At 39.6% G+C, this 25,225-nt stretch overlaps 1 protein-coding gene across 1 annotated transcript; it reads right to left on the bottom strand.

The window, feature by feature from the left end:
* Positions 1-25,225, bottom strand: LOC121945030 (leukocyte surface antigen CD53-like). Its single transcript, XM_088077249.1, has 8 exons — positions 24,318-25,225; positions 21,342-21,432; positions 17,673-17,861; positions 6,452-6,526; positions 5,164-5,274; positions 2,087-2,194; positions 1,667-1,750; positions 1-678 (listed from the first exon to the last, which is right to left on the bottom strand). Exons 2-8 carry the CDS (start codon positions 21,402-21,404, stop codon positions 610-612), a joined length of 699 nt encoding a protein of 232 aa, XP_087933375.1. The 5' UTR covers positions 21,405-21,432; positions 24,318-25,225; the 3' UTR covers positions 1-609.

Genomic DNA, 25,225 nt, shown 5'->3' with positions numbered 1-25,225 from the left:
TTATTTTTTAAAAAATTATATTCAATATACTTCATTCAAAGCTGATTTTTTTTTGATGATCACAGCATGGGATATGTCAATGATTTGCAGCAACACTGATTGTGACATTTGAAATACCATGTATTTCACCACCTGCAAAATATGGTTAAAATGACATGATCATGTGGAAAAATAGTTAAAATAACAACTTCTAAGGCAAAAGCCCAGAATGACACCCAGAACCATCTTAAGCTGGTAAAGCTGTTTTTTACAGCAGGGTTAATGTTTAAATAAATGTAAGGCTCATTTCATACAGACACGACTGTTCTCAAAACAAACTGATGAGGTGAAAACTGACATGACGACTGCGGATGCCTTGTTAGCTGTCTAGCCACCATGCTGCCGTGTTACACTGCTTACAGAGAATTATATAACATTGTCAATAACGATGATCAACTGCCCTCATCAGCTTGTGCTTGTTCTCCTGTTTGTTGCCTTATTGATGACTGGAAATAGCAGCAGCATCAACCTTTGGACATTTGAAACAGATTAATATAAAATTGAGGGAAAAACAACCTGTTGACATATGAAAAGATACTGTAATTTGCAGGCAGTTTTATTGGTCCTTTCTCACTGGTAGCCCAGGCCATGTCTACTGAAGTGGCAAAAGAGAGGGATGGTGATAGACAGACAAATGAACTGTAAACAAAAAGGACAAGAAAAACATAGTTTAACTACTATGAAACAATGTTTTTCAAAGACACTAAATCTAATAAAACCAATAAAGAATATAGGGCTGCATTATGCTGGCTTGAAACTTCAAGTCAGCTAGGCTACATAATAGTGATGCTGCCATCTCTGGAACACAGGCCACTGTGAAAATGTGACTTCTTGAAGATGCTCTAATCAATACTTTCCTATTAACAATAGGGCAAAGGACTATGTGTAATGTTAACAGCATTGCTTGATCTGACAAACCCACAGACAGAGAATTATTACTTGATGCCTTGCATTTGTCCTACCCCACATTTTTCAGCTGGGAGATTTTAGCATATGTCAGCTCATTGTTTTGGTTTTACACACCACAAATGAATTGTGTGGTTCACTCTCACAGCTCTGATCAAAATAATTTCAACCCAAAACTTTTCAAACTGATAGTACACTTCCTGCTGAGCACAAAACAGCAGACAAACCAACCCGTTCTCATCGTTCTCATGTATTATGCAGTTGCAAAAGCTGGCTTTTTGTGTTGGGATCTTACACTTAAATCACTGCAAAAGTCGTGGTATTTGATGATTTAGGAATAAGAACCGGCTGGACAGAGACAAGATGGTCAACATAGAGGAGCATTTAGCAGCTAAACAGACAGATATTTCGAGATGGCAGAGTCCAAAGACAGAATAAAAAAGAAAAACAAAAAAGAGAAACATGACTCTGAATGAATGTTAATGTTAGTACTGCTGGTAACATGTTTACCATAGCAACAGTGCTGGATTGCCCACAGGATATCATCATTAGCTAGCTGGCTTGAAATGAGTAGTTCCAATACATAAAACACATTGAGCTGTTTTTAGCCATTGACTCAAACAACTAATAGCTTCCATGGTGTTGCTACTACGTCAGGGTTTAACTGATGCTTGTAAGCTTTATAATAAGGAAAATAAGAGGACTGACTGAATTACTGTACCTGTATGATAAACATTGTGACAACGCCTGCACCTGTGCTAAGATAGTTCCTGGCAAACCAGTTTCTCAGTTTCAAGAGACAACCCTGAAAGAAAAAAAATGTATAGTTATTCGTTATTCATACAGAGTAAACTGGCTGAGATGCACATTTACAGCGACACTCATAAATATGTAAAAAAAAATCAAAAAAGTTACAGACAGGAAGTGGACATTTACTGGTATGTCTTGAAGTTACAGAGGAAAAGAGTGTTTTGATTGCAGAATAGTTAACTATTTTATATTTAATGTGCAAAGGTGCCTATTGTAATTATCTGCCATGGCCATGAGTTGGATCAAATGAGGAATGATAGAGAACTTTGTGTGTATTTGGAGATCCTTTGAGAAGCAGGTGTTTATAAGATGATAATATAGTAAATGTAACCTCTTGCCAGTAGTTGTGAGGGACGGTGTTACAGGGGTCCTTGATACAACATGATATTGGCACGTTACCCTTCCAGTCTTCCACACCATGAACTCCACAGCACCCGAACTGTACAAAGAAAGGGCTACTTTAATGGAATAAACATATACATCACCAGATCAGGGGAAAGTGAAGAAGAAAGTCTTTCATCTACTTAAAGTGTGTGTAACATATTAGCAATAAAACATAATCATACTATAAAAGTGCACTGGTCTCAGCCAGGCAGCCAGGCAGCCGCAAAAATGATCAAGAGCACTCAAGGCAATTTCTACAATTCCAGCAGACCTACTGCTGGCATTTCAGATGTACGTATTTCCCAGAGGCCATTAAAATTACGAATCTCCTCTATTTTTTTTTTACAGAGGGGACAGTAAATTGCATAGAGCAGATTGAGTTTCCTACTAAGGCACTGTATGCAAATATACATACAATGTAGTTATTAAGATAAATGTCTTCAAAGGGTGCTTTCACATTAGGCACGACTGTTTCGTATCGTGTCCAAGCATGATTCCTCCGTACTCAACTATACATGAATCATGCCCGAAACCACCAAATGGACTCTGGCATGGTTGAGTCCAGAACATTTTGTCCACACTAATCAAATGAACTGGACTTCGGGGTCAAGTGTTTCCGGCCCCGAGTCCCTAATGTGGAACCACCCTTAATAAGTGAAACACAGCCACAAGTCTTTGATCCATGTCATTTATAACTGAACTTAGTATTAACTTTGTCTGTAGGCTACAGCACAACTAAGTAGGAAATAACAACAATAAACAGAGAAAAAGAAAACAGCACAGCAACTATTGATGGAAGAAACACAAATCTAAAAAGTCTAAAAATTCTGGCAGGAAAAACACTCTGCTTCTGAGATGCTCCCAGTGTTGTATGTTGCTGTGTGGCGGATGGAATAAAAGCAGGTCGCAGCCATGGCAGCCAGCTGTGCCTAGTGGACTGCCAAGTCACAGACTTGTCACATTATTAGACAATGACGGTGAGCAAAGATGCAGCGGCTTGCCGCTCTCTCACTCTCAAAGTGAGAGAGCGCAAAGTTTACAAACTTTACTTACTGGGTATGGCATTGAAAGGATAGTTCGGGATTTTTGAAGAGGGGCTATATTAGATACTTATCTATAGTCAGTACATGACATTCAGCATTCAGCAGGTGACCGGTGAGCTCTGTATTCAGTATCAGACAGGACTCACACCCAAAAGCTCAACATTACACTGCTGTTTAGGGGGGTCAATTTAAAACTCTATTTTAGCCGCTTTAAAAAAGCCTACTTAAAAAAAATCTATATCAGTCTAAGTGAACAATCTATATTAGTCCAAGTGAACACACAGCCTTTTTATTTGACACTGTTTTTTCTCAACCATATAATGTCACTACACAGAAGCCCAACTGTAGCATGCACTGTAATACTCCGCCTACCTACTCAGTTTACGGGAAAGACAAGACATGCATTTCAAAGACAATACCAGGAGTCCTACTTAAAATCCTACACAAAATACAGGTTTATCGTGACAGGTGATTCTCACACACCAAACCCCCTCTGCATAATATGTGGCTATCAAATGAGGCAATGAAGCCTTCAAAACTGCACATGGAGACCAAGCACCCTGCATTAAAAGATGGGCCTTTGGAGTTTTTTGAAAGAAACAAAACATGAACAAGAAGGACAGAAGCAATTATTGAAGGTCACCACATCAATGAATGTGAGTGCACTGAGAGCTTCATACTTAGCGGCTAACCGTATTGCTAAGGCTAAGAAACCTTTCACTATTGGTGAAGAGTTGATTTTTTTGAGAAAAAAAAGTCACCACTGGCAGCACATTTCAGTGTTCTTTCTTAGAACAGGTCAGGAAAACACAAGCATGTGAAATTTTAGAAATGGGAAGTTTCAGATTGTGTTACAGTCAGTGATCCAGTTCACTGCAGTTGGGCTTCTGCGTAGACACTACATGTTCTCAATTGGACATGATCCAATTGAGAACATGTGCCAAATGAAAAGGTTGTGTGACAACGAGGTGAGGCGGTAAAAACACTCTTAATACAGGGTCCACTTGGAGAGCTTTCTTTTTTTTTCTTTTAAATATGGCTAAAATATGTTTTATATCAACCCCTCTATACAGCAGTGTAATGCTGTCTCGAGGGAAACAGGGAGCGCACTGACCGCCAGCCACTGTGTGTAATATATTAACTATACATAGGTATCTCATACAGCCCTACTTCAGAAAGTCCAAACTATTCCTTTGAGCTAAAGATAATTTGGTTCAAAATGAGACCAAACTTTTCTATGGATATCAGATTTTGAGCCACAGAAAAGGCCAAAATTTGTGCTGCAACAGAAAGTAAATGGTAAATGGTAGATTGCATTTGTATAGTGCAATTCTAGTCTTTAACCACTCAAAGCGCTTACACATTACATGCCACATTCATAAATTGGTGGCCGAGGCTACCGTGCAAGGTGCCACCTGCTACTCAGTAATCATTCACACGCACTCACACTCCGATGACGCCGCATTGGGAACAATTTGGGGTTCAATATCTTGCCCAAGGATATTTCGACATGTTGCCTGGGAGGTGCTGGGGTTTCGAACTGCTGACCTTCCGATTAGAGGATGACCTGCTCTACCTCTGAGCCATAGCCGTCTAGTAAGGATTGCTATTTTTAGCCACGCTGATTTCAGGAAAAGTTGCTGCCCCTACCAGCCTGTTAAGAGAAGTGAGCAGTCAGCAGTCAATGATGGTATGACACAGTAATTTTTTTTTCAACAGGTATGACCAGAGGTCCTCGGTCATAGAATTATAAATGTGCACACAAAATATTAGGATGATTATCCAATAGTATTTTAGATTAACTGCGGGCAGACAGATACACACATGCAGACACAAATACATCCACGCACACACACAACCAGGTGCACTATCTCCTCAAGGCTTATTTCTTGTGGGGATAATAATGACTACCGGAATGACATGAAGACATACAGCAGTGGAGTTCACCTCAGATTGATGAGCAGAGGAGCTAATCATTTACCAGGTGCTGGACAGCATCAAAGTCTTCTTTAATGGGGGTGCTGATTTCTGGACTGGACTGTCTGTAGATCTCCAAGCTTTGCATCAGGTCCCTCTCAAAGTATGTGTCAATCTGCACAACAGATCAAAGCTACATTATCTGCAATAGACGGCTACTTAAAAAGCCCGGGAGTTGCCATGGAGAGATAAATAAATAAATCAAGGCCACGTTTAACTTAATCAAGTGCTCAAGATGCTTTTGCATCACCTCATTTAACTAAAATGTGGCCTCGCTTTACTGTTGTGTGTCCTTGAGATTGGCTGAATCAATCCCTCATTTTGGTTGATTCATATACATTTGACATAATTAGTTTCCTTGTATTGATTAATTTGAATTATTAAATTAAATAGGCCAATTAAATCATTTCACTCCAACTGCCACCTACTTGGCACTTATGTTATCAAGACATCAACAACTGATTTGTAAGGGATTATTAATAGTACGCCTAAAAGGCAGTTATCAAGGAAGGTGAGAGATTGTGGATCATATAGTCGGCAATATGCTGACTTGGCGGATGCTATTGTCTTAAACTGCAGTGAACTTAGTTTCAAGTTGGATATTCAACAGACATTCATTCTGGACCCAGCGGTGTCTTCTTTACTCAATTTCACTCTGTCTGGGCAACAGAGGATAGTTAGATCACCTCCAGCAGCCTTGCGTTTAACTGGAGGTGGATTGGGCGATGATCAGTAATTTCCTATTTACTTGATGCAATAATTGCAGTTTTTTCAATAGCTTTCATGTCCTATGAACCAGTGACTTGAAACCAGTGCCACATTGTTTTGCTACTCAGGTCAAATAAGACACACCTCTTTTTAGTGCTTTCAACTCTTCTTGTATTTTATATTAATATTTTTGTTTGATTTATTTATTCTTTTCTCTGCATGGTACCTCCGAGGCTCTGTAGATACCTACTGGACAGTGGCAGACAGTGACAGATAGTGGCCTCCAGTTTCATGGCAGTATATGCTACCAGAAAAATCAACAGTGGTAAGTGCAAAGCTGGCAGTAACAAAATCAAATGACAGTGTGTTGCGTGTCCCTCTACCAGCTATAAGCTTCTGATATTATCAACCTCGTCATCAGTTGACAAATTTTACACATGTGCATTTGGAAAATTTGAAGAATTCTGCCAACCAGATGTTTGAAGTGAAAATATTTCAAAGGGGGGCCATATCAATCAAATGAATGGCAATAAATAAACTTCAATAAATGTGTTGTTGTGTAGGCCGAACATGAACTCCTTCACCTCCCTACTGTAGACGAAGAACACACAGGCCATGGCCAGCTCCACCAGCATCAGGATGAACAGCAGGATGAAAAACTGCAATCAGTGCAAATCAGATTCAAACGTGTGAGTTTGTATGATTAGCACTGCTGAAGAAAAAATTCTGTGATTGGTTCAGTTGAGTTTTATTCACTGCGCAGTGGAAACAGATGTTCACAACAAGGCTGTAAAAATCTTTCTGAAGATTGACAACAAGGTTTATGATATGGAATCAAAGGCAGGGCTAAAATGATGGGCTGAGGGCTGAGCTAAACAAGAGATGTGAGTGGCAACAAAAGGAAACCTGCATATAATCCCCCACACAATCTGATAGAATACAAATCAAATCAATCTTGTTGCCCTAATCCCTTCAACACCTCAAAAGCTCAATTTCCACCATGTAGTCCTGTTCAGTTCAAGTCGATACAATTTCTTTCTATTTCCATCACGTAAAATTGTTGATTGTTCCAACCGAATCGTTCCTTATCATCCCAATTTTTCATCTGGCTATATGTTCATAGGAGTTATAAAGTTAAAATTTTTGGTGAAAACATGGCTAAAGACTGTGTTCTTGAATGAATAGCTAAATAAATTAAGCCGCATTTTGGTCAAAAACTTTCAGTATAGTACCTTTGGAACCAAAAGTATCACCTATACGAACATGCCCGTAAACCCTAGATCTGTTTAGCGTTTCCACTGCAGACAGTACTTTTACATGTTGGCAGGGTTGTTGTCTCTCACTGCTCTGTCCAGCAGCACTCACTGTATTTCCTTGTTCACTGGTGATACATAAAATCTGCAGTCCTGTTTATGGTCCATAGAATGAGACTGCACACCTACATTTTCAGAACAAAAAAGAACTGGCTGCAGTGAGAGTCTGTCTCAGTGGAATATATTGAAATTGTTGGTTTGTGCATTAATTTCTTCTCAGACAACAGCAGAGGTTTAGTGCTGCTGGAGCACACAGGAATAGACTACAATATATGAACGTCACATAATTTGGTCTCAGTTAATATAAATTTATAAAACACTTAAACATCTACTTATTTCTCAAAGTGTCTGCCATCCAAGAGAGACAATAAAGAGTGGTCAAAGTTGTCATGTTTAAATTTAAGGTGTGTTGATTAATTTACATCATCAATGCATGCATTCATAACACTACAAGGAAACGTTTCACCTTAAAAGTGAATTCATTTTTTTTTCTCAGTCTCCAGCTGCTGCTAGAGGCTGCAAACATCCTTTCGTTTTATGTTAGAGTTTACTAATGTATGAAAAACTATTAACAGTGGTTAAAGCAGCCACAGCCCCGCCCTGAGCAGAGTGTTGATCCTCTATTGACCAATCAACATACTGCAGTGTTTCAGCTCCACCTTTTAGAACTGGAATCAGTGTGCTAGGTACCCCAACAGAGGGGGAACCAAAAATGGGGACAGTACCAAAAGTAGCATCCACAAATTTTCATAATGGATACTCAAAAAAATGTCTACCGAACTGTTCTGAACTGTCCTGAACTGAAGCAGACTGCTTGGTGGAAACACAGCTTTACACACAGGTGTCTAGTAATCAGTTTCAGTCAGTTCATAACTTAATCAGAAGAACAGAACGAACAATGCATTAAGATAAAACTAAAACTACGGGAAAAAACATTTGCTGCAACAGTACTTTAGTTTGTCATGAATGCATATGTAAGGCTAATGTTTTTAATGGGAGAATTAAGCAAGCATCACAGAATGACATTCAGTTTACTGAGTAGTGCACCATTAACCAGTGGCGGTAGTAGTAACAGGCAATATATGCTCACCCAGATTTTCAGTTTCCAGATCCTCTCGCCAAGGCTGCCCTCTATCTCCACTTTTGTTCACTCTCTCTCTAGAGCCTATCGCTCAGGCTGTCCGACAGTCAGAGACTGTAGCCCCAGTTACCATACATGATACTCCACATCACATATCTTTGTAAACGGACGATATTCTAATTTTTACAGAAAACCCATCTAAATCACTTGCACATCTCTTAAAGACTTTTAAGAACTTTGGTAATTTGTCTGGATATAAAATTAATTGGACAAAGTTGTCATTAATTCCTCTTGGGAAATTAAATGGGCAGATACCTCCATTTGATATTCCTGTTGTTAACCATTTCAGATATCTAGGGGTCAATATATCTTCTTCACTTCAAACATTAACTGTCAACAATTACATTAAGTACTTAATGATATCCATGATGTACTTATGATTGAAAAACTCAATCATAAGTACATATGTATGGAACAACAAAAAACCCAGAATCAAAGCTTCCAGCTTGCAGAGACATAAATCAGCAGGAGGTATAATCATGCCTAATTTTGTGTAGTGGATGATGAGGACAACTCTTGATAGGAAGATATTCAAATGCCTACCCAAAACTGATACTTATTTTGGAGATTCCTTAGATGACCCTCGGGGTCAGCTAATGGACCTAACCGCCTTGTTGAACTCATGACTCTAGTAAGCAGAACGAAATTACGACAGATTTTATTGCCCAACCGACAGTTTGAGTTAACTTACAACTCATTTGGGGCAAGCAGCTGTCCACTGAACTCCTGCAAAGACTCAAGGAGACATCAGGAGATCCCTATGTCATAGAAACCGACAATTTATGTCTTTGTTGCTTTTGTCCAACACGTGGCACACATCTGCACATCTCCAGACTGTAAGAGAGGACCACACTGACTGATTTTCGTATTTAAAGTAAAATGTACTTTGAAATGTTGTGTGGTGATCTCATACCTACAGAACAGGAACTTTGCTTACATGCCGATTTTGATGCCAAACTCACAAACACAAGCTGTGCCTGTGTGTGTGTGTGTGTGTGTGTGTGTGTGTGTGTGTGTGTGTGTGTGTGTGTGTGTGTGGAGGGGTGTGACCTTTCGTAACCCCCTGCCAGCAGCGTGCTACACACTGAATAGAAAGACTCTTAGTACAGACTTTCGTTTTGATATGCATCTCCTCTATTTGTATCTTAATTATCGTTCCTTTACACTGTTGTGTGCAGATGCTGTATTGTTTTGTAATCGTGTGAATTGTGATTTTCGAATTATAGGTTTTGTTGATAGACCTTTGGTCATATTAAGTACTTTCATATTTTGTTATATTTTGATGCTAGTACTTGTATAGCTTTACTCAAATAGGATCTTTAATAGCCTTTAATTATATCAGAGTGTTTTGACACCGTTGTATTACACCTATTACACTTACTTATTTTCACACATATTTGTTGTGTTTGTTAAACGTGGTTAATACCGTTTTACTTAGTTAATGATCTGCCAAAGAATTATTTGTTTTTCTCATAAGTGTTTGGTATCGATCAGCAGAGGAGAGTGTCATGGTTTCAAATATTGAAGATTTGAAGGCCTGTTGTGAACTTCATCAACACTTTAGGAAGACATTAGATCTAGATAGTTAAAACAGTAGAAGTGATAGAAGGGAGGAGTGTATTTTTCCCGCTTTGACGGTCAAGCACCACACCCCTTTGTCACAGGAGTTATAACCCCAAGAAGTTGAAGGGGGGGTGCCTGCATGTGCTGTAGCCATGAGATGCTGTGATCTGCTGTTAATCTACCTCAAAAGAGAGAACTGTGGAAACAGCCTGTGCTGCATGTGTTCTAAATGACGCTTTAGAACTAGAGGACTGCACAAGAGAGACTGTGAGACAAAGAGAGACTTCAAATGAAACAAAGTCTGATAAGCTGTCATCATGATCTAATCTCAGCCACATGAGGTGTCAGAAGATAGTCCAGCTGTTCATGGAGACAGAGAGAAATAGAAAGATGGAGAAATGAAACTCAAGTCGAGTTTGCAACGTTCAAACCGACCGAGGCCATCCACTGGAATGATACCTATTCCTTGGAGCTAACCATAAATGACAGGTGCCTTTTGTTAGCTGGTCTCACAGCGGCTAAAAGAATGGTAGGTTGTTGCTGGAAACAGCCGCATGCACTGTCGGTGAGGGAATGGCTCTCTGCCTACAAAGACGTTGCACAGCTGGCTCGGTTACAAAAACATAAAATATCATTTGTTGGTCAATGCTGCTCCAAAAAATCTGTACCCGGTTATAGTTATTATTTGTGGTTAATCTCTTGTGAGCCATGCAATAAATATCTGTCAGCTCACTCACTCTTCTTGAGCATGTATAATATACCATATGTATACCCCATTGTCCTGTTCTTTCATATACATATATTTTATGTATTCCTGTGGCTATTTCTGTGGATATCATCATAGATGATGGAGGAAATCAGCTCAACTCTAATAATTCTTTTTTTGATACTTACATTTTTATTGAAAAAATGACATTTACAGAGTGACATAAACATAGACATATCATTTCCACCACAATAATAATATCAACAACAACATTAACTATAAAAGAAATCTACCTCGTGACATGGGGTTTTCCTCTCTTTGTTATGCATTGTTATGCATGGCCCTGATCTGAAACCATCTCCTAACCTGTGGTGTCATTCACTTCTTTTATACTCAACCCATTTTTCCCACTTTGATTCAAATTTCCCCTCCTGGACCCTGAATATGTGTGTGAGTCTTTCCATCTCATATATTTCCTCTACTATACCCAGCTATTGCTCCTTTTTAGGTGGTCAACTCTGCACCATACCCTTGTTATGGTTTTTTTGCTGGCTGCCAAGAGTACCTTTATCAAGTATCTATCCTGGCCCTGAGTGTTTTCCTGTGTCAAATTCCACAGGTATAACACCATGTCAGTCTGAGGCAACTCATAGCCCCCTTTACCCCCTTTAATACTCCCCATACTCCTTCCCTTAACTTTTGGCATTTCCAAAATATGTGTGTGTGGTCTGCCCCCTCCTGTCCACATAGCCTCCAGCACACATTCTGTTCTGGGGTGTACCTCCCTTTTGTCTTTGGGGTAATGAAGAATCGTACAACAATTTTCCAACCGAACTCCCTCCATACTCTTGACCCGGTGATTGATTGTTGCACCCAACACACATTATGCCAGTCTTCCTCAGTTATCTCAATTCCAAGTTCTCTTTCCCACTTTTCTTTTATATACAGCGTTGAATTTCCCCTACTCTTCAACAGAGCCTGGTACAGAGCCGAGGTCACCCCACCCATTTTCCGTTTATATGCATCAATAATTACTTTAATAACCCTATTCTGCTCAGTGTTCTGATCTATTCTTCTTTTCCCTTCTATAACAATCCCTTGCCTGTAGATATCTAAAATAGTCGGTTCTGTCCAATTCAAATCTATCTTTTGGGTTTTGAAAACTTTGCATTTCTCCTTTTTCTATCATTATACATATTGCTGTGATGCCTTCTCTGGCCTATCTCTTAAAGCCCTGATCTTCTTTTCCCGGCTGAAATTTATTATCATACGTTAACCACCTTAAAATCTTTGTCTCTTTGTCTAGTTTATATCTCCTTATTATCGTGTTCCAAATATTTAGGGTGAATTTGGTAATTGGGTCTAGTAGGCTTTCCTCTATCCCATATAATTCTCTGTCCCCTAATAGTGCTTGGATCTGATAGCTTTCTACCTTAGTTTCAATATCCTTCCATTTGGTTACATAGTCCCCATTATACTAACACGCTACTGCCCTGATTTGTGCTGCATAGTAATAGTCTTTGAGATTTGGCACCGCCATTCCTCCTCTCTCCTTGGGTAGTTGCAGAGTTTCAAGTCTAATTCTGGGCCTCTCTCCCCCACCAAATGAATCTTGAGATCCCTTCGTCCCACTCTATAAATTGGCTTTGTGGTACAGATATGGGCAAAGAGTGATAAAGATACAACAACCTTGGCAATATATTCATTTTCACTATTTCAATTGTTGAGCTGAAGTCCAGGGTCTGCATTGCCCACCTTCCTAAGTCCCTCTTGATGTTGTGTTGGTCTGTGTGTAATTTGCATTATATAATTTGTCTACCCCTTTTGTGATGCTCACCCCTAGGTATTTAATCTTGTCCATGTCCCATCTAAGTTTGTATTTATCTGTGATCCCTATTGTTGGTGTGTAATTTAGAGCCAATAACTGTGTCTTGTCACATTAAGTTTGTACCATAAATAGTGTCAATATTCCTCCAGTAAATCCATAAGTCTTGGGAAACTCACATCTGGCTGTCCTATATATGCTATCATGTCATCCACAAATAGGCCCACTTTGTGTTCTGTACCTCTTACCTCTATTCCCTTAATATTGTGGTTCTGCCTAATTGCTTGGACAAGTGGTTCTATAAATATATCAAAAAGTGTCGGGGAAAGGCAGCAACCCTGCCTCGTCGACCTCTCTAACTTTATCCGACCAGTCAGACTACCGTTCACCTTCACTCGTGCTGTTGGCTCGTTGTACAATGATGTGATACATTTAACAGACTTCTCATCAAAGCCAAACTTTTTTAAGACATTATACAGATATGTCCATCTCACACTATCAAATGTGTTTTCTGCGTCCATGCTAACTAAAAGCGCACTTTCTCCCCTCTTTTGGGCCTCCTCCACTATATGAATTGTTTTCCTTATATTATCCTGTGCCTGTCTCTTTCTGATAAAACCAGTCTGGTCCTCCTCTATAATGCCGGGCATAAATGTCTCAAATCTTTTAGAAATTATTGAGGTATATATTTTATAATCTACATTAAGTATGGATATTGGTCGAAAGTTACTACACAGTTCTCTATCCTTGCCTTCTTTAGGAAATATGGAGAATATGGCTTCTTTTCAGGATGGGGGAATTTTGCTCTTTCATAGTTTATCTAAATGATGCTAACATTATGGGGCTTAATTCCTGTCTAAATATCTTATAGAATTCAGATGTGAACCCGCCGCTCCCTGGTGACTTACTATTTTTTGTTCTATTGATTGCATCACCCATCTCTTTCTCTGTAATATCAGAGTTCAACATTCTGTTCTGTTCTTCCCCTATTGATGGCAGATCCAGCCCCTCTGAAAATGTTTTGATACTCCCTCCATCTGCTGCAGCTAGCTGTGTGTACAATTCCTTATAGTACTCCTCAAATACCCTCTCTATTTCCTCCGGTTCTCTTAACAGTTCCTTGGTTTTGGGGTTTCTAATCTTATGTATAGTGTTTAATGTTTGTTGTATCCTTATCCTTCTGGCCAGTAATGTACTTGCTTTGGGTACCCCTTCGTAGTATGCCTGCTTCACAAACCTAGCTTTCTTTTCCACCTCTTTTAATAATACCTTATCAATCCTCCCTCTAATTTCCTTAACCTTCCCCAGTGTCTCTGAATCATTCACAATTTGATGCTGTCTCTCTAATTGCTTTAATTGCCCATTTAAGTTTTGATATAGTTCCAGTCTGGTTTTTTTTTGTTTTTTTTTTGAGGAGTGCTGCTTGTGCTATAAATTTCCCTCTTATCACTGCCTTCAGTGCATCCCATAAAATGGTCGGGTCCAGTTCCCCATTGTCATTTTCCTCCCTATATCTGATTATATCTTTCTTTATTTCTTCCACTAATCCAGGGGTAGGCAACCTGTGGCTCTACAGCCACATGCGGCTCTTTAGCCCCTCTCCAGTGGCTCCTGTGTCTCTGACTAAAAATTAAATGGAAATGAATGGCGGTTATTTTTTTTAAAGATTTTCATTCAGTTTTTCAATTGCAAAAATGTGTAGCCTGTACACAGAATATGAAAATGTATTAGCATTTCATTAACTAAAATATGCATCATATTTCTGTGGCCTTGGTGCCTTTTCTGCTTAATTTTGACAAATTTCAAAAGCGGTGGACGCTCCTGAATCAAAAAAGCTTGACTAGCTATGGATTCCAAATCCAAGATAGGAGAAGTCTCAGAGGAAAATGGAGAAGTTAATAATGCATATAGATAATAATAATAATAATAATAATAATAATAATAATAATAATAATAATAATAATAATAATAATAATAGTGCATGAATAGATCTTTTAATTTTTACCACCAACACTGCAAAGTTAATGTAACAAAAAATAATAAATAGTGGTAAAACATATTAATGAATGCTCATATAGACCCATTCATAATATTGACAGGCTAGTTTGACTATGTGTTGTGTTACCTGCGGCTCCAGACAGATTTTTTTTGTTTGTTTTGGGCCAGAAATGGCTCTTTTGATAGTAAAGGTTGCCGACACCTGCACTAATCCCTTATTATTCAATAGGCCTACATTTAACCTCCAGACTCTGTTCCTCTTTCTATCGATTAGGTTTACTGTTAGACCGCACTATGATCAGATAAGTCTGTTACGCCTATGCCACAGTCTTCCACCTTGTGTTTGTCTCCCTTTGTCATAAAAAAGTAGTCTATCCTAGAGTAAGTTGAGTGTGGATGTGAAAAATGTGTGTAGTCTCTATCTAGTGTATGCATATCCCTCCATATATCTGTGAGTCCCAGTTCTTTCAGTTGTAAATTCATATATCTAGTGATATGTGTCCTAGTCTCCCTTGTGCTTGTTGTATCCAAATCGTAATTTAATACCATATTGAATTCCCCCCCACAGATCAAAATTCCCTCCATTTCCACCGCTATGATATCAAACAGAGCCTTGAAAAATTTCTTTTCACTGTCCAGCAGTGCATATATTTTATATATATTGCATTTATTAGTGTAACAATTTGTCCTTCCCTCTTCCCCTTAACCACCCCATATCTCCCCTCTCTGTCATTAATTTCTTTGTTTATTTAAAATTTTAGAGTTCCTTATTAGTATGGCCACCCCTCTCCTATGACTTTGCTGAAATGAACTATAAAATGTATTGCTGTAACCATATCTTTTCAGTTTTTCATGTTCTTGTGATGTAAGGTGAGTTTCTTGCATAAAAATGACCTGCACCTCCTCCTTTCTAAATTTACTTAGTACCTTCCCTCTTTTTATCGGGTTGCTCATACCATTGACATTCAACAACACCATTTTGATACCCCTACGCTGCATCACATTTTCCTTTAGTGCATTTTTCTGTTCCCCACATGTCACAAAACAAAAACAATGAAACAACAGCAACAAACAAACCAACAAAATCAAAACTTGTTCTCCCAAGGCATTTGGGGGTTTCAAACCTATCCCCCTTACCCCTGCTGGTGGGCAGGGCATGAGGCCTCTCCTAATGAGAGGGCCTCCCCTAGTGGCGGAGATCTCCCTTACGGGTGGTCTCCCAAGCTCACTATAAGTGTCCAGCATTTAATTAACGTCCCGGGGCTCCCGGCTGGAGCTTTGTACACATTGTCCATATAGTCTGTAACCCTCTTTCCATATATTTGTGCCACTGTTGATCCCATGAGCCCTTCAGTCTTTAAACTTATACATTGGTAACTTAAATGTGGCTCTGATCAGAACAAAATCACATTCACTAGGATATATAGCTTCTGAGACTGCATTACAGTATAATAGAGTTCCGTTGTTGAGTTTGTTTCTTGCTCAGCCGTTGTGGTGTTCAAGGACCCTCGACAAAAATTGGAAATTCTAACTTTCTGAAGTAATATGATAAAATCAATGTTTATGTTACTCCTTCAACAATGTGCGTCCTCCCTCACCGTTTCTCATTCTTGTCCCCATGTTCTCATTTCCCGACTCTGGTCCACTTGCGTGCAGCCTTCAGTCTCTGCATCAGTGTCAGTCCCTCGTCTCCTGGGTCCGGTACCTGCCATCCTCTCTGCCGCATCGCCCTCGCTGCGTCCTGCGTGCTGTGGTAAACCTGGGCCCCCTCAGGCCAGTGGACCCTCAAAGTGTCCATTGGTGACTGGAACCGCATCATTCTCTTGAGCCCTGCGTATTTCCAACATTTGGCCACCACTTCAGCTGTGTAATCCTGATCAAATGTCAGTCTCCGTCCTTCCACTTTCACCGTCTTTTTCCAGGCTGTCCTAAGGATGTTCCCTTTGACCTCGAACCTCAAAAAGTTCACGATGACTGCTCTCGGGGGCTTGTTTGGTTGTGGTTTCGGTGCTAAAGCCCTATGCGCCCTTTGACTCTCCAGTTCAACATCCTGCGCCACTCCCAACTCCTTGTGAATTAACTTATCTACATATTCCTGAACAGAGTCTCCCTCTATTCCCTCCTTTAGCCCCCAGATATGAACATTATTTCTTCTTGATCTCCCTTCTAAGTTGGTCAGTTTCTCTTGGAGTTTGATTTGTTTTTCTAGTGAAGCCTTAATAATGTCATGGACATCGGTGCTCCACTCCTCCTCCTCCAACTCCACTGCGCGTTCTTCGAGAATCTCAATGTCCTCCTTTTGAGCACGCATCTCCGCATCCACAGTCTCACACTTTCTGTTTGCTTCCTCTCTGCAGGTGTTCAGTCCATGTTTCATCTCCTCACCGGGCTTGTCCATAAACTCTTTCAGTTGTCCCATATCTCCACGTACTCCTCTCAAAATGTCCTCCGTTTGCTTGCCTATTTTGTCCAATTTAGCGTCCACGTTGTTTTGGCCCATCTCTATTTTAGCCACATTAGCATGTAGCTCCTCCACCCAGCTGGGCTGCTTGTCATTGCTAGCTAGCTCATCATTAGCCGCAATCTCAAGCTATGTCTTTCCCAACAATTCGGGCCTTGCCCTCCTCTCTTTTGCCGTTGTGTTTTGTGCTCTATTCACGTTAAATGTTCTTCCGTCTTCGAGTTATAGTTATAGGGTTTTCTTCACTTTTTTTTATCTTATTTGGCTGGTAGCTCCCGTTTTAAGCTGCCTACCGTCTCATAGTCATACCAGAAGTCAACTCTAATAATTCTTGTCTGTTCAATGTAGTGGCTCATCATGGATTCCTGGGTGGTTGGGGAACGGGGTGGGTAGTTTATTGAGTGTTTTTATTTGTTTTCTTTTTCTCCTATTTTTAATTTTTTTTTTATTATTGCTACTTCTTCCTCTTTATTTGGGTTAATTCCTCTTTTTTTTAATTTATTTTATCTTATTATATTTACTTTTTTCTTTTCTTTTTTTTTTTTCTTTAAAGCTTTCAGGCCCTTGCTGTGTCTGATCTGCTTTGTCCTGTGTACACTGCCAGGGTTGGGGGGTTGTGGATGGGGTATTGTGTGTATCTGGGGGGTCAGCACTGCCATGTCAAATTCATCTTATGACATGCTACATCCCACTGTCTGTAAACAACCAATAAATACTTGATCACAAAAACTATAATCTGGCCCATTTACTACCTAACTCAGCGCATCCTGTTTGAATCATTTCATGCTTGATACTTACAGTGATGAGCATGCAGCCGTTTTCCTTCATGCCTCCCAACACTCCCAAAAAACACACACAGGTGACAATGGTGCCGGTGACCACCAGAGTATTGGCAGGGTAGATGGGCCAGAAGGTGGTGATGAGGGAAGCAAACTTGGAGTGGATCATCTGGAACTCGCCAAACGCCACCACAAACGCTCCGCACAGCTCCAACACACACAGGAGACACAAAAGACATCTGATGTTATTATTGTGGATATGTGAGTTTATCTTTGACTTTACAGCATAAATCAGAATACACTGGAACTGCACACTGAAATAAATCAGAACAATGACCTCATCCAGGTTACTGATTTAACTTCAAGACAGATTATATTAGTCATTTTCTCTTAAAGGGGTATTTGACCAATTTCTAATCAATCAACCAATTTGTCACATGAAATCACACAAAATACATTTCCAATGAAATGTTAGTTCTCTTGGTTGGTTCATTAAAAAAAAAGACAAAAATTCATATAAGATTGTGCAGTCTTACACCATCTTTGCACTGGTCACAGGAGTGCCCCAATGTGTCAAATGGCAGTTGGCTATCAGCAGTAACTTGTCAAAAAGTGTGTGTGTGTGTGTGTGTGTGTGTGTGTGTGTGTGTGTGTGTGTGTGTGTGTGTGTGTGTCTGTGCGTGTGTGTGTGTCTGTGCGTGTGTGTGTGTGTTTGTGTTCTGCCCGCTTCTCAAACATATTGTCATCTCAAGTCTTCAAATGTTGCCGCTTTGCAGTGGACTTCCGCATTTACATATTATGCTCTACGTATCCTCCTGCATCTGCTCTATGCATTTTGGTATGCAGCTACAGTGATGTCAACATAAACAAATGGTGGGATGATTCTGCACGTGGTTATGTTTAGGCAACACAAGCACATGGCAACTAATGCTGGGACATCAAATAAAGCACATGCTGGCATGAATGCCTAGGTTTAGGCAAAAGAGGCACATGGTAAGGTGTAGAAAAAGACATCACATTCAGACGGGAAGCGAACACCGGACTCCTGCATGAAAGTCTGGGGTTTGTCTGCCATTAACATGTTAATGAAGTCAAAAATAACCTCCTAAGGTCAGGTTAATTGAAATCTTCAGCAACAGTGGCGCAGCAATAGTGATGAAGCATCAGGAATAGCAGTCTGTGGGTGGTTCAGCTCTTTGCAGAGGTCTCTGTATTTGCTTTGCATGGTGGAATGTATAAAGTGCAGTCTGCATTTGATTGAGAACTAGAAAAAGCAGTTCCTGTGGAACATGCGTGTGGATGCTAATAGCTGAAATCAGTTTGAGAGCATGTTTGAAAATGCAGAAATATATTGCTGAAAATGCAGAGACCCATTACAAATTGATGGAAATATCTGAAAAACTGGCAGAAATGAAAACTGAACTGCTTTAAAGTGAAGAAGCTACAAGTTGAAATGCAAGAGTGTGTCATAGGAAGAAGTTGATGTCAACTGAAGATTAGAATAATAAATATTTAATATTTTAGGCATAAATGCAGAAAACAAAATGAAAGGCATAAATATCCTTGTAGAGCATAACATTTTGACATTAAAATGGTTTCTGTAGCTTAAAGTATGCAGAGGTAGCAGTTGACCAGAAAGTACATGAGAAATAGTACTAGTAGTATCAGTAGCATGAGTGTTAGTCATAGTAGTTGTTGTAGTTGTGGAAGTAGAGAAGGTAGCAGTACTTCTATCACTACAAGGAGCAGTACTTGAGACAGACAGAGAAACAGACAAAGATAAACACACCTAAGAGGCCACAAGGGCCAATAAAGGCCCCTGTTCACCTGAGGGCCCACAAGGGCCAATTGATGGCCTACTTGGACCATTTTTACTAACTGGCAACTTTAATTGGCGATAAGGGCCAAATAAGGGCACTCTCCACCTGAGGGGCCACAAGGGCCAACGATGGCAATATAAAGGGTCAGTTAACCATTAGTTACAAGTGGACAAGTGGGCCAGGCATCACTAACTGGCATCTTTGTATTGGAAGAGTCACGCACACACCAGGATGGCACTCTGTGTGTGTAAGTGCCCGTTGCCATGGTAATTAATGGCCCAGGTGCACCCCTCCTCTCCCCTCTCCTCTCAGGTCAGCTCAAAGGAGGCAGTTGGATTTGATGGAAATGTCTCTGTCAAACCCATAGTTTTTACCGCCATACCTTTCACCAAATAGTCAAAATATTACAACGAGAAGAGAAAGGAGGTTGTCACGAACACAGAAATACCAAATTTGTCTGAAAAAAATTCTACTACATATCTCAAATTTTTGTGTAAGAAAAAGTTTGCGGCAGCAAATTTCCAGAAATTTCTCATCTCAGTCTGTATTGGAGTAAATGGGGATTTTTTCGGCAAACTTTTTGTTTGGAGGCGCACTGAGCCAGCTGTGTTGGGTTGTCAGCTTTCAAACCTACTTTTCTCCAACCGCCACAAGTTTTCCTATGACGTGATGTACAAATTGTGTATGAAGACCTCATACTGTGGGCAGGAGAAGACTTTGTTTGAGAATTTTTTGTGAAAGAGCAGAGACAGAGATATCCAGAGTGCGGGAGCTCGTTAGTGATGTCACGTGCTCTGACCTCCAACATTCCGTCTCCATTTGACTCCATTATAAACGCAGAAATCGTTTGAAAAAAGCATAAAACTTAAATCCCAAAAACAGAAAAACTGTAAAAGATACAAAGGGCTAAATCAAAGTAGAAGAGTTGAAGGCCTTGTGACCCATTAAAAGTTTAAATGGAGTCTCTAGCTGAAAGAAAGCAGAAGCACTAGACTTTCAAAGTGGAGTGGAGTAAAGAGAATTTGAAAAATTTCCCCATTTATTTAAATGTGAAAAAAATTATATTTATTATAAATTATATTTAATTATAATGAGTTGAAATGAGAAAAGTCATAGCAATAATGTCCTGAAGCAGCTGAATGTTTTGATAGTTTAATGGTTTAAATAGCAGAAAGTATGCAGAAGTAGTTAGTGGACAAAAAAAGTAGGGGGGTTAATTAAGAATAAAGAAAAGATGAACAATATTGTGGCTGCTGAAGCATCCACACTAATAACAGGTGAGCAGGACAGGACAGCATTCTAATATTCACACTTCCATGCATGTTCTTTTTCACCATAAAGCACACGCCTCCTCCTTCTTTCTTGCCCAAGTCCTCTGTTCTGTGAGATGGGTGTATAGTGAAAGAGTCACTGTCAGGTACTCCAAGATTTGACTCATTTAGCTAAGTTTGGATGAAACAGAGGACATTGCAGGTCCTAATGTCCTGCTGAGGAAAATGGCGCGGGCACAGAGGTCGTCCAGTTTATTATCCAGAGCTCTATATGTTGGCTAGCAGGATTCTTGGCAAACAAGATCCATTTGGTTTGCACCGAAGCCTTGTGTTTAATTCATCCACGCCTGCCACAGTACCACCTTCTCTGCCTTTTCCTGGATGTTTTTTTTTTGGTTTTGTTTCAGTTTTTTATTTTTCACAAGTAAATTACTATCTGCAAAGATGAAGAAAACATAAAGGATACTGAAGCAAACTGCTGCGTTTCTGATTAATTCTTGTCACATATACTTTAGTAAAGTCAGTCAATAAAGTGAAAAGTTGTTATTCTTACTTTATAATGAAATCTTGTATGTATGTGAGTCTTAATTCACCTACCCAGCACAGGAAGTTGAGAATTATCACCAGAGTTTTCAGGAAGTTTACACAGGAGCGATTCATCCTTCCTCAGAGTCTTCCTCTATATGATCTGTAAGAGTGATGATTATCAAAATACAAGTTACACTGAACAATTTAACACCACACTTTTTTTTGTTCCCATTTTTCACAGGTTAAAGTTTTGCACAAAAGATTTGTTTCTCTCAAATTGTGAATTTGCCATATAGATAGATAGATATAGATAGTTATCTCAGTGTTTATCTCACTTTCTGCAAACAGAGATAAACATTTTTTTTTATTGTTGCCTGATATTTTCTTGAAAAATGGATGCTAAAGATGAATAGAACTGGAAAGTACAAAATGGGATCAATGCTTGAATCTTCATATAGTCCAAAGTCAAAGCAGATAACAATAATAAATAACAATATCACAGAAAATAAACATTTTCCACATATTTTTGTTCAGAAAGACGGTAAAACATTATGAGAGAAAAACTGATCAGCACAGACTAAGTGTCTATTTAGGAGCTTCTTGTATATAAAAGTGCTAATAGAAAACCTCAACTGATGAGAAAGACAGTTTCTCCCTCTAAGACAACAGCCATTTATTTATCATTTATGTACATATATAAGAGTATGTGATGACAGTAATCCAATCAAAAGTGCACTTAATGTCAGAAATGTTTTTGACTATGAGACCCATAAGCCATCTGGCCAGCCACTTGCTTGAGATTGGCTCAAGCAGTAATCTTCAAGGCTAAAAAATGCAAAGTGCCAAAAACTGCATTTCCCCTAATGTCCATTTGAGGCTGCCTCCTAAACAGAGTCAATCCCTATAGACCCCCATGTTAAAATGTTTAAAGGGGCCCTGATATGCTCATTTTTGGGATCGCAGTTTTATTTTGGGGGTCTGCTAGAATAGGTTTACATGCTATGTTAATGTTCAAAAAACACATTATGTGTTTCATACTGCCCTCTGCTGTGATTGGTCAGATGGAAGCACAATCTGCTCTGATTTGTCAGCTGGCTCTCTTTCTATTTGTTACATTGTGATGTCAACAAGTTATGGAAGTAAACACTGAATCTCAAATGAGCAGAGAGAGCTCCATTTGGCTTGAACTTTGGGCTTTATTACTTGGAGACCTTTTGCAAGTACAAAAATGCTACATAAAACAATGAAGAAAAGAAAAAATCCAAAAATTAATTTAATTTTACAGCAGAAATAAACATGTACAGCCTGGTAAGCCTACAAAAAACACTTTTGGTATCTATAGCTAATATTAACGTTCATGACAACTGCACCGGGTGGGTTAGCAGTCTTTAAGTCAGATCCGCCCCTCGCTCCTCCATAGCTCAAGCTCCTCGTCTAAAAATATGGTCACCTCTGGCCTCAAAAAGTCAAGATGGCAAGGGCCGAAATGCCAAACTCAAGGCTTCAGAATTGGAGTCCACACTCCTACAGGTGACATCACTGTAGCTATGAGCATTATTTATATGGTGGACTGGCTCTGAAACCCAAGAACTCAGGCAGGATCTTCCTTTCAATACAGGCCCCTCACTGATTGATAACAGTAGGCTGTAGAGCAGACGCAGATGGAAGCTCCTCCTGACACAAGTGAGGTGCCAATCAAAAAGCTTGGTGTTCAGTATCCAATATACTATTAATATGTTACATATCTGCATGCAAACATTAGTATCAGGACCAAACATCATGAACTATGAACATTTTAAATGATGATTATAATAATGTGTTTGGATTAAATAGTTCTCTGGATTTAGATTGTCCGGGCCTTTTGGAGTGTGCGAGGACCATTTATGTTGGAATGTCTGTTTGACTGAGGTGAACCTGCTATGATTGCGGTATCTTAAAATGATGCGCATCAAACAGACCACAAGGAGTGTAGCTTTCTAATGATAGGCTGTGTGAGTAAACAGTTGTTTACATATTATAATCATTGCGGGCTGTCGTTAACCAAGTAAAAATCTCATTCATATGAAAAATCTCTTTCTTAAAAGACTTCCCCGACAGGATAGCATAAACATCACTGCAACGATAAACACGAACAGACATCCATCTGTCACAAACCACAAACGAGCCAGCACAATGTCCAGTTAAAATGCATTACAAAAAACATTATAATACATAAAAATTTACAATTTTCTACAACAATTTTAGTAGCAATTACCCTGACCAAGAGTGCCATTTTCTCAACCCTTTAAAAAGATCCAGAAAACTCATTCACTAAACAAACATATGACAGAAAACTGGGCACCAGTTTGAAAACTGTCAGAAACAGAGGACAACCAGTTCCAACTAAAAATCTCAAAGGAGTATCTTATTATAACTAACATTAATAGTTGTTTACTCAACAATGAGAAAGCTTCGCTGCTTGCTGAAGTGCGTCTGAAACAAACCACAACAGTGGTCAAATGGCCCTTAAGAAATTCAAAGAAAAGCATGTGGAGGAAAGCCGGTGAAGCTGCTGCCCCTCATGCTGGCAGTGTTTACAGGACACCACTGTTTGATATGGCAACACTGAGCCATCAGGCACATGGACACCTGTGACCTCTCCAGGCTCCAGTGAATCATCAGGACCCGCACCCATCCACAGATTAACCACTTCATGTCTAAGAGTGTGTTCTGTTGCAGCAGGTCAGCACTTGTTTCTTCTCTGCTGAGACCTAGCTGTCCTCACACTTTGCTCTACAACCAGACACAGTAACACACACTCTGTGAAGACAATCAATGTTGTTTTGACATGTTGCAGTTACTTTTTGAAATGAATGCTGGTTAACACCTACTTCTCTAACACCAACAACACTGCAAATAGCTTTATTACCAAATTTTCTTTGTTTTTAGTTTGCTGTCCACTACAAATAGAGCTGTTTTTATACAAACATGGATCAGTTCATAGTGTCATTACAGGGAGTATCTTAGCCATCATAATAAAAGTGATGAAATGATCTGAGGGCTTACCTGAACTACAGTGGAAGCAGCAATCCTCCAGTGATGCAGTGGGCAGGATTTTGGTGTTGCTCTTTACAATCCTAGTGTCAACTGAGGCTTGTGTTTTCCAACTAGCACAAAGAAATATTTACATGTTCAACAGTGAAGAGGAGTGGCCACATACTAAGCAATAACACAGGAAGAGCTGGTGAGACAAACTTTAGTGAAAAGGCAGTGTGAGCAAATTAATATGAGTTGAATGTATCCCCGCTGGATCTGCCGTCTCTACTTCCTCTGCTCAAATGCACCAGCCGTGTAGATGTTGCTACACTGTAACTAACAGTCGAGATCATTCTAGTATTTTGACCACTCAAAGTACTTTTGCATTATATGTCACAGTCACCCATTCACACACATTCACACACTGGTGGCCGAGGCTACCATACAAGGTGCTACCTGCTACCAAGGATACTTCGACATGTTGCCTGCCCAAGGATACTTCGACATGTTGCCTGGAGAGGCCGGGGATCGAACCACTGACTTCCGATTAGAGGACAACCCGCTCTACATCTGGGCCACAACTTTGCGACATCACAATGTAACAAATAGAAAAGAATGTGCATAGAGAGAGTCAGCTGATCAATCAGAGCAGACTGGGCCTCTCAGGAGGTGGGACATCAGCTCAGACAGACAGTTTCAGCAGAGGGCAGTATGACACATGATGTGTTTTTTAAACATTAAAGCATGTAAACCTATTCTAGTAGACCCCAAAATAAAAATATAATCCCCAAAATTAGCACAATAGGGCCCCTTTAATAGCCCTCTCCTCAGCACTGCTGTGCTCAGGCTTCCTGTTATTCACCTTTTAAACCAGGAAAATCTACCAAAGTCCAAGTTACTTAAATCTCTCCCATTATAATATCTGGTAAAAAAATATA

The sequence above is a fragment of the Plectropomus leopardus genome, chromosome 4 (genome assembly GCF_026936395.1).
Source record: "Plectropomus leopardus strain MGB_pleo_1.0 chromosome 4, ASM2693639v1, whole genome shotgun sequence".
NCBI lineage: Eukaryota > Metazoa > Chordata > Actinopteri > Perciformes > Serranidae > Plectropomus > Plectropomus leopardus.
This window is presented reverse-complemented; position numbering and strand designations above follow the sequence as displayed.

What these genes read in the sequence shown, in the direction of transcription:
- LOC121945030 (XM_088077249.1), bottom strand. Translation starts at nt 21,404, where the DNA reads ATGAATCGCTCCTGTGTAAACTTCCTGAAAACTCTGGTGATAATTCTC. An exon ending in TCTTCGTCTACAGTAGGGAG is followed by an intron (nt 5,275 to 6,451) that starts GTGAAGGAGTTC and finishes TCTGTTGTGCAG; the next exon opens with ATTGACACATACTTTGAGAG. An exon ending in TCACAATGTTTATCATACAG is followed by an intron (nt 679 to 1,666) that starts GTACAGTAATTC and finishes TTTTGTTTACAG; the next exon opens with TTCATTTGTCTGTCTATCAC.